General features: G+C 35.8%; 1 protein-coding gene across 1 annotated transcript in view; it reads right to left on the minus strand.

Annotated features, from left to right (window-relative positions):
- Nucleotides 1-10669: 10669 nt before the first annotated feature.
- Nucleotides 10670-16995, minus strand: part of GABRG1 (gamma-aminobutyric acid type A receptor subunit gamma1) — an 81489-nt gene continuing 75163 nt past the window's right edge. Inside the window, exon 9 of the mRNA XM_043871474.1 lies at nt 10670-16722. Coding sequence (XP_043727409.1) covers nt 16453-16722 — 270 coding nt within the window. The 3' untranslated portion in view covers nt 10670-16452. The remainder of the gene's footprint in view (nt 16723-16995) is intronic.

Raw genomic sequence — 16995 nt, forward strand, 5'->3', positions numbered from 1 at the left:
GCAGTTCACTTTGCAGTGACTGCTGTACATTCTACAGAGCCGGTACCTTTATTGTCATTCACGTTTTACAGCTGAGAGGAGTGTGGCTCAAGCCTTGAAGGGGTTAAATGGTTTTCCTAGTGCCATGTGCTCAATGACCAGTGGATATGGGCTGCAAACTTATCATCTGAATTCCAAGTCACATTTTCAACTGCTATAATAAAGCTGCTTCCTCTTAAGTTATTACCCCAAAAATCATTATTTCAAGAAATCTCCCTTTCTCAAGTCTTTCCCCTCATGGAAACATCAAGTGCAAATACTAACAACTTAGGAGCAACGCCAAGGCACTAAATGTTTTCAAATATTATTTTTATAAAATACTTTGAAGTATATGTTAGGCCAATTTTTAGACTAAAAAAAAATAAATAAATAAACAATGCTTATAAAGTTAAGTAATAAGTCCATGGCCACACAGAAGCAACAGAAGGTAAGGATATAATTTCAATCCTGTATAACATCAAAACTGCTTCTCTTTTTTACTTACAACACGGTTTTAATTTTCCTAATCATAATGACTGTCGCTGACACCACTCACCTAGATCTAGCCTAAAAATAAAATTTTGGAAGTAATTTATCTTCTGTAAAGCTGTATATTTAGATGTATAGTCATATATTTCAGTTTAGTTCAATCACTCAGCTGTGTCTGACTCTTTGAGACCCCATGGACTGCAGCACGCCAGGCCTCCCTATCCATCACCAACTCCCAGAGTTTACTCAAACTCATGTCCATTGTGTTGGTGATGCCATCCAACCATCTCATCCTCTGTTGTCCCCTTCTCCTCCCGCCCTCAATCTTTCCCAGCATCAGGGTCTAAGTTAAAGCATCTGCCTGCAATGCAGGAGACCTGGGTTCAATCCCTGGGTCGAGAAGATGCCCTGGAAAAGGAAATGGCAACTCGTTCCAGTATTATTGCCTGGAGAATTCCATGGACAGAGGAGCCTGGAGCTATAGTACACAGGGTTGCAAAGAGTCGGACACAACTGAGTGACTTCACTTTCACTTTCACTTTTGCATCAGGTGGCCAAAGTATTGGAGTTTCAGCTTCAGCATCAGTCCTTCCAATGAACACCCAGGACTGATCTCCTTGAGGATGGACTGGTTGGATCTCCTTGCAGTCCAACAGGCTCTCAAGAGTCTCCTCCAACATCACAGTTCAAAAGCATCAATTCTTCGGCACTCAGCTTTCCTCACAGTCCAACTCTCACATCCATACATGACCACTGGAAAAACCATAGCCTTGACTAGACGGACCTGTGTTGACAAAGTAATGTCTCTGCTTTTTAGTATGCTATCTAGGTTGGTCATAACTTTCCTTCCAATGAATAAGCATCATTTAATTTCATGGCAGAAGTCACCATCTGCAGTGATTTTGGAGACCAAAAAAATAAAGTCTGACACTGTTTCCACTGTTTCCCCATCTGTTTGCCATGAGGTGATGGGACCAGATGCCATGATCTTAGTTTTCTGAATGTTGAGCTTTAAGCCAACTTTTTCACTCTCCTCTCTCACTTTCATCAAGAGGCTCTTTAGTTCTTCTTCACTTTCTGCCGTAAGGGTGGTGTCATCTGCATATCTGAGGTTATTGATATTTCTCCCGGCAATCTTGAGTCCAGCTTGTGCTTGCTCTAACCCAGCATTTCTCATGATGTACTCTGAATATAAGTTAAATAATCAGGGTGACAAGCCTTGACATAATCCTTTTCCTATTTGGAACCAGTCTGTTGTTCCATGTCCAGTTCTAACTGTTGCTTCCTGACCTGCATACAGATTTCTCAAGAGGCAGGTCAGGTGGTCTGGTGTTCCCATCTCTTTCAGAATTTTCCACAGTTTATTATGATCCACACAGTCAAAGGCTTTGGCATAGTCAATAAAGCAGAAATAGATGTTTTTCAGGAACTGTTGCTTTTTCAATGATCCAGCAGATGTTGGCAATTTGATCTCTGGTTCCTCTGCCTTTTCTAAATCAGCTTGAACTTCTGGAAGTTCATGGTTCACTTATTGCTGAAGCCTGGCTTGGAGAATTTCGAGCATTACTTTGCTAGCATGTGAAAGTGAAAGTCACTCAGTCGTGTCCAACTCTTTGTGACTCCACGGACTGCATGGTCCCTGGAATTCTCCAGGCCAGAGTACTGGATTGGGTAGCCTTTCCCTTCTCCAGGGGATCTTCCCAACCCAGGGATTGAACCCAGGTCTCCCTCATTGCAGGCGGATTCTTTACCAGCTGAGCCCTACAATGCGGGAGACCCGGGTTCGATCCCTGGGTCAGGAAGATCTCCTGGAGAAGGAAATGGCAACCCACTCCAGTATTCTTGCTTGGAGAATCCCATTGACAGAGGAGGCTGGCAGACTATAGTCCATGGGGTTGCAAGAGTCAGACACGACTTAGCAACTAAGCCACCACCATCATTGATAGTTATCAGTTTGCTTCCACATTTTGGCTAATGTAGATCATTCTCTAATGAACATGGGTGTGCAAATATCCCTTTGAGATCCTGCTTTTAATTCTTTTGGATACATATAAGATTGCTGAATCATTGTAGAAGTAACTTTAATTAATAAAAAGGTATAAAATGTGAAATCTATAGATTCCATTTGGACGTTTCCCCTTTTTTCTTCTCTCTTCATCCCTGAAGTCTCCTGCTAGGACAATTAATATTTGTGCTCTGACTTTCCAGTTATATAGATTAATATAAGTAACATGGTTTCTCCAATTTGTCAGAGCCTTAATGAAATCTTTTGTTTTTAATCACATTCTGAACATTTGTCTTCTGCTGACTACTCTCCAAAGTGATAGACTTCTCTCTTTCTCTCTCTCTCGCTCTCTCTCTCTCTCTCTCTCTCTATATATATATATATATGGCTGAGTATATATGCATATATTTGCACACACACACACATATATATGTGTGTGAGGCATATATTCATATTAATATGTTAGGAGTCAGGCTGAGTATGTGGATCCTGTATGCTTAGAGAGGCAATTTGTAGAGTGATGTAGAGAATAGACTCTTAGGCTGGCATAGCAGTGTTTAATCCCAGGTGTACTATTCACTTTCTCTGTGTCCTTGAACAAGTATGTCAAATACTCTGTGCCTCAACTTCCCTTTGTGTAAACTACAAATAAATTACTAACTACTACTTAGTAGTGTTGTAAAACTTAAAGTAGTTAATATATCAAGTATACATTATGCACTGGTTAAAATTACTTTTTCTTACTTTTTTTGTTTTCTTATTTTTATATTTTATTGCCCACTTTTTTTTTTTCTCAGAAGCCATTTCCTCTCACAATTCCTCCTAGAAAAACATGGCTCATTCTCATTATACTTTAGATCACTGTGTCACCTTCAATTTCCTATATTATAGCTATTTGTCAAAGGTAGTTAGATCAGAATTGAACTATGGTATATTTGTGTATCACAGATGTTCAATTGCAGACCAGTCAATAGCATCAATATATTTTGAAGTTTCACCCTTATATGTGATTGAAGTTTTGTAAATAGTTCTAGGTACATAGTGAAAACTCAGCATATGCTATTACACTTTAGTTTATAATAATTATTGAAGTCAGAAAGTCTGTCATATTCCTTGTTGTAATCTTAGCAAAAAGGAAGAACTAGAAAGATCAGAATCTTGTCTTTCTTGGTCCTGCTTCATCCATTCAAATAATCAAGAAAAAGGGGTATACGGTAGAGGCAAATGGAAAAAAAAAAAACAAAACCACTTAAAATAACTAGACTTTTGGTAACAAATGTCAATTGAAAAACAATCTATAAATTTTGCCCTTAGAACAAACATATACCTAAAAATGCACTGTATCACTGTGTCAAAAATAATACCTGCAGGTGTCAGAAAAAATAGTACTGAGGACAGACAAGCTTATCTGATGCATAGGTCAAGTTTGCCAAAGCATTCTAGTCTAGCCTTGGCTAGGGACTGTGCAGTGAGAAGCACCTACCTCAGAGATTCCAGGGTCTGCCTTAACTCTGGTTCTCCAGACAGAGAGGAAGTAACTACGTAACCGTAAAGTTCATTAGCTATGTAATGAGTTCTAAATTTCTCAGTGAAAAAGTGAAAATGAATGTTAGTTGCACAGTAGTGTCTGACTCTTTGCAATCCCATGGACTGTAGCCTGCCTGGCTCCTCTGTCCATGGAATTCTCCAGACAAGAGTATTGGAGTGGGTTGCCATTTCCTTCACCAGGGGATCTTCCCGAACCAGGGATCAAACCTGCGTTTTTTGTGTCTCCTGTATTGACAGCTGGATTCTTTACCACTGCACCATTTGGGAATCCCTTTCTTGGATTAGTAGCCAATTTTTATAGCCTACAGACAAAATTCCTGTTGGAAGGGTGGTGTTAGGCGATTGGCTAGGGTGCTATAGGGTGAGTACTGGGGTGGGCATTTTTGCCTAATTTGGAGTCAGGAAGCTGCCTGGCAAAGATCAGGGGGCTTTTGGCAATGGTTTCAAAGGACTCAGTGAGTTTCAGAGGTGACTTGATTCTAGGCTCCACGCCCGTGGCCTTGGTTTAGGACTCCACAAGCACTTAACAGATGATCAGAAGGAAGAAGGGAAATGATGTCATTCCTCCAACAGGGTTGCCACAAGCCGCCAGTGTCCTTCAACTAAAGATCATAGCACCCATCAAATGTCCCTTTGCCTACAGCTACTTCTTTCTTGCTCTCTGAAACTACTCCCTCCCCTCTGATCCTTTGGCCCTAGCTCTTCCTTTTGGAATTTCAAGATTCTGGAAAATGCCTGGGGGCTTTCCTAAGGCTCACATTTTTGTAAAGTATCCTTTTGCTAAACCCTTCTCAAGTTACACAATTAAACAGTCCCATCATGCTCCTGGGACTATGACTGAAAAACACATTAAACCACTTTTAGTTAAGAGTACATATTCCTATCCTTAGTTTTCTAAGGAGTTTCCATACTGTTCTCCACAGTGGCTTATCAATTTACATTCCCACTAACAACGCAAGAGGGTTCCCTTTTCTCCACACCATCTGCAACATTTATTGTTTGTAGATTTTTTGATGATGGCCATTCTGACTGGTGTGAAATGATACCTCATTGTAGTTTTTATTTACATTTCTCTAATAATGAGAGATGCTGAACATATTTTCATGGGTTTGTTAGCCATATGTATGTCTTCTTTGGAAAAAAAATGTCTGTTTAGGTCTTCTACCACTTTTTGATTGGGTTGTTTTGTTTGATTCTGGTATTGAGCTGCCTGAGCTGCTTGTATATTATGGAGATTAATCCTTTGCCATTTGTTTCATTTGCTATCATTTTCTCTCATTCTGAAGGTTGTATTTTCACTTTGTTTATAGTTTCCTTTGCTGTGCAAAGGTTTTCAAGTGTAATTAGGTCACATTTTCTTATTTTTGTTTTTATTTCCATTACTCTAGGAGATGGGTCATAGAGGATCTTGCTGTGATTTATGTCAAGGTGTATACTGCCTATTTTCCTCTAAAAGCCTTATTAGTTTCTGGCTTTACATTTAAGTCTTTAATCTATTTTGAGTTTACCTCTGTGTATGGTGTTAGGAGATGGTCTAATTTCATTGTTTTACATGTAGCTGTCCATTTTCCCAGCACCACTTATTGAAGCTGTCTTTACTCCATTGTGTATTCCTGCTGCCTTTGTCAAAGATAAAGTGCCAACAGGTGCATGGGTTTATCTCTGGGCTTTCTAGCTTGTTCTATTGGTTTATATTTCAGTCTTCATATCAGTATCATACTATCTTGATGATTGTAGCTTTATAGTAAAGTCTGAACTCAGGAAACTTGATTCTTTCAAATCTGTTTTTCTTTCTCTAGATTACCTTTACTATTCAGGGTTTTTTTTTCTTTGTTTTTTTTCACATTTACATGCAAATTGTGAACATTTTTTTCTAGATCTATGAAAAACACCATTGGTAGTTTGATAGGAATTGCATTGTATCTGTAGATTTCTTTGGATAGTATAGTCATTTTCACAATATTGATTCTTCCAACCCAGAAACATGGTGTGTTTCTCCATCTGTTTGTGTCATTTTGATTTCTTTCCCCAGTGCCTTGTAGTTTTCTGCATACAGGTCTTTTGTCCTTTTAAGTAGGTTATTCCTGGGTATTTTATTCTTTTTATCACAGTAGTGAACAGGACTGTTTTCTTAAATGTCTTTCTGATTTTTCTTTGTTATTGTAAAGGAATGCAAGCAATTTCTGTGTGTTAATTTTATATCCTGCAACTTTACTATATTCATTAATTAGCTCTAATAATTTTCTGGTGACATCTTTAGCATTCTCTATGTATGGTATCATGCCTTCTGCAAGCAGTGAGAGTTTTGCTGCTTCTTTTCCAATCTGGAATTTTTTTTTAAATTTCCTTCTCTTCTCTGATTACTGCGGTTAGGACTTCCAAAGCTATGCTGAATAATAGTGGCAAGAGTGGCACCCTTATCTTGTTCCTGACCCAACAATTCCAATACTTGGCATATGCTCTGAGGAAATCATAATTGAAAAATATACATATACCCAAATGTTCATTGCAGCACTGTTTACAATAGCTAGGACATGGAAGCAATCTAGATGTCCATCAACAGATGAATGGATAAAGAAGTTGTAGTTCATAAATACAGTGGAATATTACTCAGCCATAAAAGAGGAATGCATCTGAGTTACTTCTGCTGAAGTGGATAAACCTATAGCCTATTATACAGAGTGAAGTAAGTCAGAATGAGTAAAACAAACATTGTATATTAACACGTATATATGGAATTGAGAAAAATCGTCCTGATGAACCTATGGTACTGATGAGCCAGCAATGAGGACACAGACATAGCGCACAGGCTTGCGGACGTATGGGGTGAGAAGAGGGTGGGATGAATAAAGACAGTAGCACTGAAACCTACGCATCACCATATGGAAAACTGACAGCCAGTGGGAGTTTGCTGCATGATGCATGGATCTCAGCCCTGGGCTCCGTCACAACCTAGAGGGGTGGAATGGGGCGAGAGAGCAGAGGAAGTTTAAGAGGAGAGGATGCTTGTGGCTGAGCCACGTTAATGGACGCTAGACACCAGCACAGGGTTGCAAAGCAATTATCCTCCAACTACAAATAAATTTAAAGGAAAAAGCATAGCTTCCTTCTTTCCTCACTCATCCTTGAGAAGAGACAGGGAAGATGGGAGGAATTATGCACACAGTACAAATGGCTCTAATTATTTCGTGATAGTCCTTAAAATCCAGAGTTTACATTAGAGACACAGAACTTACAAGCAAAAGACTGGAACCTGCCCCGTGCCATGTTATTTGGGTCACCCAAGCTTATGGCTTCTAGCTGACCAAATGGAATGCTTACTATTGGTTATTCATGTGGCATAAGCTTTGTTACTTGTCAGCTGAGAGCATTAATTTAAAAATGTGTAGCAGAAGAGTATTCTAATACTAATTATTAAGATTAATGCAAAGTGAGGTTTTCACAGTTTCAAAATTTTATTATGAGAATAATCTTTTAAAAAGACAAGCCATAATGAAGAGTTGAAATTTTTGCACAATAATTTGAAGTTAAAAATTAAAAATCTAAATCTTAATATGAATATAAACATTTTTCAGTAGTGTACTTGAATCAGTATTCAGAGATTTGATTTATGGTAAATGTTGAATATGTCATTACTAAAGTTACCTATTATGTAGTATTATATTAAAGATGCTTTCCTATGTAGTCAGAGTATAAAACTTTTAACAAAACAATTTTTGTGACTATTGGAATTGTAAATTTTAATTATTGAAGTGCACATACTGAAATGCAGAGAGAAAGCACATGAGTAATGTGCAAAGTAAATCAAATATTTATTCCAATAAAATTATTCAGAAAGAGCTGTTCAGATTTTGATACTGTGAAAAATGTTAAAAGCAAGATAATACATTGGCACAAACAGCTTTAATGAAGAAACATACTTTATGCTGTCTAAAGGGGGAAAATATTAAAATTACTTTAGTAGTTGCATTTATCACTTTTCTTTTACTTAAAGCATCATGTGTCAATTTTAGTGGTAGCAGCACTCTTCTGTCTAGATTAATCTACTTTATCTACTTCAGAAAACACTGAAATAATTATGAAGCATGCATTTGAATAAATAAAACAGATTCACAACAGTTTTTCAAGCAGATTAAAAAAAAATCATAGCTGTGATTAATGTCTCTGAGAGGAATTGAGACTGTAAAGCACAGTGAAGAACAATGAATTGCATTATTGGGTTGGCCAAAAACCTCATTCAGATTTTTCTGTAATATCTTATGGAAAAACTCACACAAACTTTTTGACCAATGCAGTGTTTTTTTTTAAATTAAGAAAACACATTTTAAAACATGTGGTGCCTTTTAATTAGCATGATAAAGTTATTTCAAAATAGGAGGCAATTTTTTTGTGTAAAGTGCCAGAGGGTAAATATTGAGGCTTTATGGACCACTTGATCTCCAGTACCTCCTCAACTGGGCTTCCCACTTGCCAAAGCAGGAGACATATAAGAGGTGTGGGCTTGACCGCTGGGTTGGGAAGATCCCCTGGAGGAGGGCATGGCAACCTATTTCAGTATTCTTGAGAATCTCAAGGACAGAGGAGCCTGGTGAGCGACAGCCCAAAGGTTTGCAAAGAGCTGGACACGACTGAAACTCTTAACATGTATGCACACACACCACTACTCATCTCTGATAATACAGTGGAATATCAGCCCCAGACAATACATAAATGAAGGGGTATGGCTGTGAACCAATAGCTATTGCTGTGATAGAGTGCCGCCTTCTTTTCTAAAAGGTAAATGTAGGCATAGCTCACTTTATTGTGCTTTTTAGATCTTGTATTGTTTATAAATTGAATATTTGTGGCAACCCTGGGTCAAACAAGTCTGTTGGTGCAAATTTGTCCACCTGCATTTGCTCATCCTATCTCTGTGACACATTTTGGTAATTCTCTCAATATTTTGAAACTTTCCACTGTTTGTTTTGGTAATCTGTGATCAGTGATCTTTGCTGTTACTCTTACAATTATTTGGTGGTGCCACAAACCATCTCATATAAGATGGCAAACTTGATTGTTGAAATGACAACAAAAAGTTGAGAATATTACATAAGCTTAGTTGACAAAGCCAAGGTAGGGTTTGAAAAATTAACTTCAATTTTGAATGATGGTCTTCTGTGGGTAAAAAGCTATCAAATAGCACTCCCTACCACTCCCTACTACAGAAATATAATTCTTGAAAAGAAGAGTCAGTTGATGTGGAGAACTCCATTTTTTGGTCTTACTTTAAGAAATTGCTGCAGCCACCCAATCTTTAGTAAACAACCCCCCAGATCAGTCAGCGGCCATTAACATCTAAGCAAGACTCTCCACCAGGAAAAAGATTATGACTTGCTGAAGGCTCAGATGATGATTAGTACTTTTCAGCAATATTTTTAAGTTAAGGTATGTACTTTTTTTTAATAAACAAAACTATTGTACACTTAATAGAGCACAGTGCAGTGTAAATATAAGCTCACCATTAACTGTATTGGGAAACCAAAAAGTTTGTGTGGCTCGTTTTATTGCAATATTCACTTTATTGCAGAGGCGTTAAAACTGAACCCACAGTATCTCTGAGGCATGCTGCACAGTCTGTATTATATTTGATTAGCTATCGGGGTAATTTTTCAGAACACTTTTAGCACCTGTTTAAAATGTTTCAGCTGACATTAAGTCCACATTTGATAAAGATTATGTTCTTACTGAATAATATAGGATTTCTATGCCTCAAACACAAATGAGTAGGCTTTTTTCTTTTCAAGTCTAAATGCCTCTTTTGGAAAGGAATCTTGTTCTACTGTTGAAATATGAACAATTATGTTGTCATCAGATTAGTTCCTTGTAACTGAAAGAGAAGCATCTGTACAACCTAAGGTACATATGTTTCTTTAGGTGTGTGAGCTTAGAGGATGCATTTAACATACTGATCCTCAATTTTTCCGTCTGTTACATATAGCTCTTTACCTTGAAGACTAGGCTATTCATATATAATGCACTTAAAGTTCTAGATAGGTGGCAAGTTCTCAAAAAATGCTAAAACCTCCCACATCTTATTCACTTTTTTATAAAAACAGCATTGGACTTTAAGGAAGAATCACAACCCCCCACCCCCTTTTTTTTTAAAGTACTGTATTTTAGTGGTAGAGAATTTTCCTTTACTAGCTGTTTCCTCAAATGAAATAATACATTTTCATAGCAGGGTATTTGGAATGGCTCGGGTATTAATCCTAGCTAATATATATTGTTCTCATTGATTCATGTGGGGCATACTATCTGGCTGTTCTGATTAAGATGAAATCACAGGTTGTTAAACTAATCTTTCATTGTCTTTGCAGTGAGAATCATGCATAAACATTAACTATCTTTGCCTAACCTTTTAGTTCATTTAGCTTAATTCATTTTCAGATCTCTGTGTCAAAGAGAAACTCTTAAATTTATTTCCTTAATTGGAAAAAAATGTGAAATAACATTATCAGAAATTAACTGCTATGCTAAAATCATGATTACATATTCAGAACCAAAAAAGTGACCTATCTGTAAGAAAAGTACAAAACAGACACATTCTAAGAGAATGTAACTTTTTATTTCATAAGTTACTGCATTTATTTGCACTCAGAATCATTAAAGGAAAGAAGACAGATAAACTGAGATACTTTTGCCACACACTCACAGGATGCTCCCCAAAATGACGGGTCAGAAGCTGACAACAGAAGCCATTGCAATCACAAGCCATAAAATTTTATTATACAAAGTGACTACAAATGGACACAAATAAACTGTTATCACAGTAGTTTATCAAGATCCAAACCATTTGTATTTAGATCATCTATATCTTCAAAGTCTTTTAATTAGTAACTCTTTTCAGCTTAACTGCATTATAGCTATCACAGGCTAATCTGAACTATTCACACAGATTCAAAGGTACCAGATACATTCCATTGTCCAACAATAATTTACGTTGAGACAAATATTTCAGAAATTGTTTGAGAATCAGAAATCAACTTCCTGCATTTGTCTGGTCACTCAGCAGCCTATTTCTGTTCACACTTCTCCCTTCCACTCTTTGTCCAAATATAGTATTTTTCCTTAGTTAGAAAGAAAGAAGAGAAAGTTACTTGAAGAGAAAGCCCTTTTCAGTGAGGGAACAGATTTTTACAAAATAATAACAATCTGGACAGACTGTATTTCAGGAGATTATTCTTTTTTGTCATCCCTAATGTGGGAAAACCTTAGATCAGTAGGGAAAATAAGCATTTGATTAAAATGTTACAAGTAACAACAAGATCATAATACATCCGAAATTTCCTTGTAATGTTCTAGTGGTTTACACGCCTTACCTACTATGCAATGCAGGACACCCTTTCTTACACACAGCATGTCACTTAGTTAATATTGTCTGTTAATCACAGCTTTTTCTTTGCCATTTTTCCTTTTATTTCAGGATCTATCTTTCCCCCTACTCCACTGAACTTCTATTCCCAGCATACTGACCTTCATTCTCTCTCCTTCCATGTATTATAGTAGAAGCTTCCTAACTGGTTTTTCTTATTCTAAACATCACACACACCAGTAGGATGAAACTTTTGTGATATGAATAATGATGCTTCTGTATTCACGTAACGTCATACACTCTTCAAGAATTGGTATCACCCAGTTCAGTTCAGTAGCTCAGTCATGTCCGACTCTGCAACCCCATAGACTGCAGCACGCCAGGCTTGAAGCACCCAGCCCTCTGAAATTTGTATTCTTGCCTATCATGGGGCTAGATCTATCTATCTAGCCTCATCTTTGCTTGTTCCTATATGAATTTTAACCTTCAGTTAAAATGAACTTTTATTTGTACCCAAATGAAAGCAAACTTTTATTTGATTCTGTTTCTTTTTTCAAGCTGTTTACTCAACTGGAAAACGTGTTCTCTATTAACCTCACCTATTGACATATTGAATTCTCAAACTCCCATTTCTAAGCACATATTCTCCAAGAAACTTTCTCAGTTATCTTCCCTCTCTTAAATTGTATAACTAATCTTCTGATTATATGATAATTTTCCTATGGAAAGTTCATTTTTACATTCCCTCTTGTACCGCATTACCTTATACATAGGAAGTGCTGCATAAATATTTGAATTGTTAGGTTATTTTCAAAATGCAAACACAAGGAAAACAGACCTGACCTTACATTGACTAGAGCAATGTGGTCAGTAGTGTCTGGAAATTCCTTAGAAAATTTTGTTAGAAGGTTGGGAATGGCTTCCATGACTTTACTATGCTTTGTTAAGGGCTCTCCAACAGCAAAAACCATGGTGACCAATAGAAACAATAGCAAGTAAGTCTGGACTTTGTTTGGTGTGACAAAGGGAGTTACATAAATTTGACGATGTAAAGAAAAATAGCTTGGTCAGAAATTATTTTCAAAATGCTATTCTTGGGACAAATGCTAAATCACTGTCTATGGAACCACTTCACTTAAACTCCGGCACTAAGATCAATGAATTATTGTAATTGCAAATGTGGTATCTTGCTGAATTTTTCAAGAGTGAAAATAGGCACTGGTATAAAACTTTGGGGACGTCCCAGGTGGCTCAGTGGTAAAGAATCTGCCTGCCTATGCAGGAGACACAGGGGGCACAGCTACGGTCCCTGAATCAGACAGATCCCCTGGAGGAAGAAATGACAACCTGCTCCAGTGTTCTTGCCTGAGAAACCCCATGGACAGAGGAGCCTGGTGGGCTCAAGGTGATGGAGTCATAAAGAGTCAGATGTGACTGAATGACTGAGCAACAAAAAAATAAACTGATGATTTTATACATGTGTTTATTTATTTATTATGCATTTATTCAATTATTGGTAATAAATTTAAATTTTAAACTCAAACATATCATTTCATCTAAATCTCTTGCATAATCAAAGTACGAGATGCCTTTCTTCACAACACACTTGACTTGAAACACAGTTTCACATCTTACAGTTATGGGCCCTTGATTGGGAGCTCTGTCAATCACTATTTTTGATGCCGAATCCTTGGAAAGGATGTAGCTCTCAATATGGGCCTTGCTATTAAGCTGAAATATAAGATATCTTATGATTAAATTTAATATCAGAATATGGGAACTCACTAAAGGGGGAGAAAAACCCTGGGGGTTGTTTCTATATTTACCCACATTTATTGTGAAAAGTGAAATGTTAGTCGCTCAGTCGTGTCCGACTCTTTGACCCCATCGACCATAGGCTACCAGTTTCCTACATCCATGGAATACTCCAGGCAAGAACACTGAAGTGGGTTCAGTATATTTCAGTATACTGAAATACTGAAGCTGTCCCCTTCTCCAGGGGATCTTCCCAACCCCTGCCTGCAATGGTGAATGAACCTGAGTCTACCTCATTGCAGGCAGATTCTTTACCATCTAAGCCACCAGGGAAGCCCATATTTATTGTACTTTAACCTAAAGTTAATAAGTTTTAAAAACTCCTTAATGAAATCTATATTTTTAAAATATAATGTATCCAATGAATTGTCTAATTTCTAATTACATTAACACCTTCTATTTAGTTAGATTTACTCTTGAATTATGCCCTTTCCCTACAGAATTCTCAGACAATCTAAGTTTTTCTCTTTTTTTCAGAAATGACTTGACATTTTAGGAATTTTATTTCAATTGAGTCTATCTATGCAATTCAAAATAGATAAAATATTTTCATGCAATCATAAATCTAAGAGAATAAAATCATACCAGTCACAATTTTCCTTTTCAATACTTCTGGATCCTGGTAACATATTTAGAGGATAGCACTGTTAATTAACACTTCTCCAAATTATTTTAAGTCCCTCTGGTCCAATTATCCTTTCTATATCTATTTTTTTTTCTTGTGGTGTATGTTATTCAGTGTATATTTAAATAGTCAGAAAACACAAGTGCTAGTGAGTCCAATAAAATCAAGATGTAACTCACCTGGAGAAAAAGGAGGAATTTTTTTTTTTAAGAATTCTTTCCTAAAATAATAAAACTAATACTTGAAAGAAGAGAGAAACAGGGATTAGACTGCATTTCCTTTTACAGTAAGATCTACTTGATTTCTTGTAAAAAATAATCTAATTGCATCTTCTTTTCATTCTCATTTTTAGAAAGAATAAAATTTGTACACACGTCCCTTTCTGATTTGCATATTTAAATAGAACTGCTCAGTATACCACTGGATTTGAAAACAAATCACATGTCTTGATGGTATATACAATGAATGTACATAGAAAACCATCTGTCATATTTTTATCTAATTTTTATCATCATATTTTATTTCCATTTATTCACAATGTGAAAATTGAACAGTAAAGTTGAGTTAATGGAACACAGTGAGAAAAGCAAAGTTGTTCATATTAATTTTTAAGAATTTTGAAGTATGGTCATGCTCAGATAGACTTGAAAGAATACCAGAATTAAAACTGCCCCCATGATAATGAGCAGACTAGAGTTTAAAACATGGAAATATCCATAATACATTTTAGTGAAATGATTTATTCTTCATTGGTACTTCATTTTTCATTTATCTTTAAATGAATGTTTACCTTAAGAATATCTCAATATGCAATGTTATAAAAATGAAAGCATGAGCACTTTGTAAGTGAATATATACATGGCCAAAGTTTAATTTGGCTCTCCATTCAAAAAAAGCAGTGTCGGTGGATATTTGGGCAATATCACTTAATTCATGGTTACTTTTCCCCAAGATTTATAAGCAAAGTGAAAAAATTCAGATGTAGGCTGTTGATACAAAATGAAATACACGAGACTAAAATAACCCCTATATATCCTAAAAGCCCAAGAATAACAATGCCAGAGCATATTCATGTATTCACTAACCACATGGTGTCACATGCACAAGCGGTAGCTTCCTCCACACACCTGAGATGGGTCAGATCTTAAAACTCTGTCCTGACAGTTGCTGTTGACAATGGAAACAATGTTTAAAGGCTACCCTCAAGATCACCCTGGTGATTTTCCAAATGATTAGGTGATGGTGAATGAACAGGGAGTTCTTATAAATAATTGATATGCTAAACTAGTTATAGGAATACAATAATTAAAGCCTGAGTTTAACTTGCCTCTTAACAAAACAGACATTTGGAAACTATTAATCAACAGGCGCTAAACTATAGTAAGATTATTTTTGTTCCTGTCTCTCAGAATTGAGAGTGTTCCATACACTCATTTTCATTAGAGGTACCTCTAACAGAATTTCACCTTTAATATAGTTTCTGTGCCTGCTCACGTTTTCTGAAAAACAGAATGTCATTACAATTTATAACAAACTCGTAAAGCTGACCAAGCTGAAATTTAGGAACTGGAAAAGACAATATACAACACAGGCCCGAAACTGTGTTTCCAGAATATCACTGGTCTGAAAAATGTTAATAGTATGTACCTAAGACAATATCCTCAAATTGAATTTCAAATCAATTTGCTGGATAATATTCTTTAGCCACATGAGTAAATACAAGCCCTGTTCCTCAATGTTTGTTGTTGTTGTTAATTTAAGGAATATAATACTTTTGCAGAAGATTAAGAAAAAGTCATTTAATTTCAAGGTTGGTAGATCTAAGCATTTCAGTATTAATCTCTTTGTTCTTCATAAATGCTATAAGACAGAGAATAAAATGGTTAAATGTAATATTTTTCATTTCTTTTCACCTTGTATTTAAGTGTCTTTGATAGTTTCCATCCTAGTTTGCAAGCCACCAAACCTAAATATTTCATCAGGAAATGAACTAGATTAAAGGTAAGCTAAAAACTGGCCTTTCTTCTTTAAAATATAAAAATTTAAAAATTAATTTATTTGGAGGTGTAAAGCTTCTTAGAAATCGACCCAATGAAATCATGGTTTAATGTTTTCAACTAGTTCTATCCTAAACAAAGCATAAAAATAAAAAGCAAAAAAAAAAAAAACCAAATTAACAATATTTTCTAGGCAAAAAAAGATTACATAGTATTAGGCATTAGATTAGGCCACCATTACAAATGATTGGCTAAATTTAAATAAAATTTGTAATAAATTATTCCATCTTTAAAATATGAATCACAGAACTCATAAATTCAAACTCCTAATAGGATATATGTAAAAATAAAGAAAATTAAAGTACAAATATACAATACTATTTTAATAGGCTGAATTTTGCAATAATTTGTTTTATATAAAGTACATTAATCTGAAAGCTGCTACTTTATTTACCTATGAAAGCCATAAAATAGGTAAAATAAATATTCACATTTAAACCATTGGTTTCTTTGCATTTTGAATTCAAACTTCATGCTATTGAAGGACAGTAGATTATATTGGATTTAGCCAGACTTCTTTTTCATTTTTCCTAGTAAGTAGAATTTATAAGTAAAGATAGCCAACCCAATAAACCAGATTGAACAGGGCAAAAGCTGTTGGGAAAAATATTCGAGAATAGGAATCAATTTTGGCAATGCGTATGTGTATCCTCCCTTCCCTCCACGATCCTGTTCTGCAGTCTTCAAAGCAACAGAAGAAGCTGGCACAATCTTTGCCCTCCAAACACTGGTAGCCATAATCATCTTCTCCTTGCGGCAGAGAAAGGCTATTCATTGGAATCAGAGTAGATCCAGGATGGAGTCCAGAGGACATCTGAGTAAGATAATAAATGAGTGTTGAGAAAAAAATAGCATAAAAAAGATCAATTTGTCCCTTCAAGGCAAACTATAAGAGTGATATGCAGTAAAAAATAATCTTATTTTTCAAAAATCAAATATTCAATCCTAACATCTTTTTTAGACTATAACTTACTTTGTAGCATATAAAAATATTATTTTATATTCCAAAGATTTTGAAGGAAAAAGACACTAAAAATGAAATATACTTTTTATACGTTTAAAAAGATGATCTACTAAATTATTGTTG

Source organism: Cervus elaphus, chromosome 17, assembly GCF_910594005.1.
Source record: "Cervus elaphus chromosome 17, mCerEla1.1, whole genome shotgun sequence".
Lineage (NCBI taxonomy): Eukaryota > Metazoa > Chordata > Mammalia > Artiodactyla > Cervidae > Cervus > Cervus elaphus.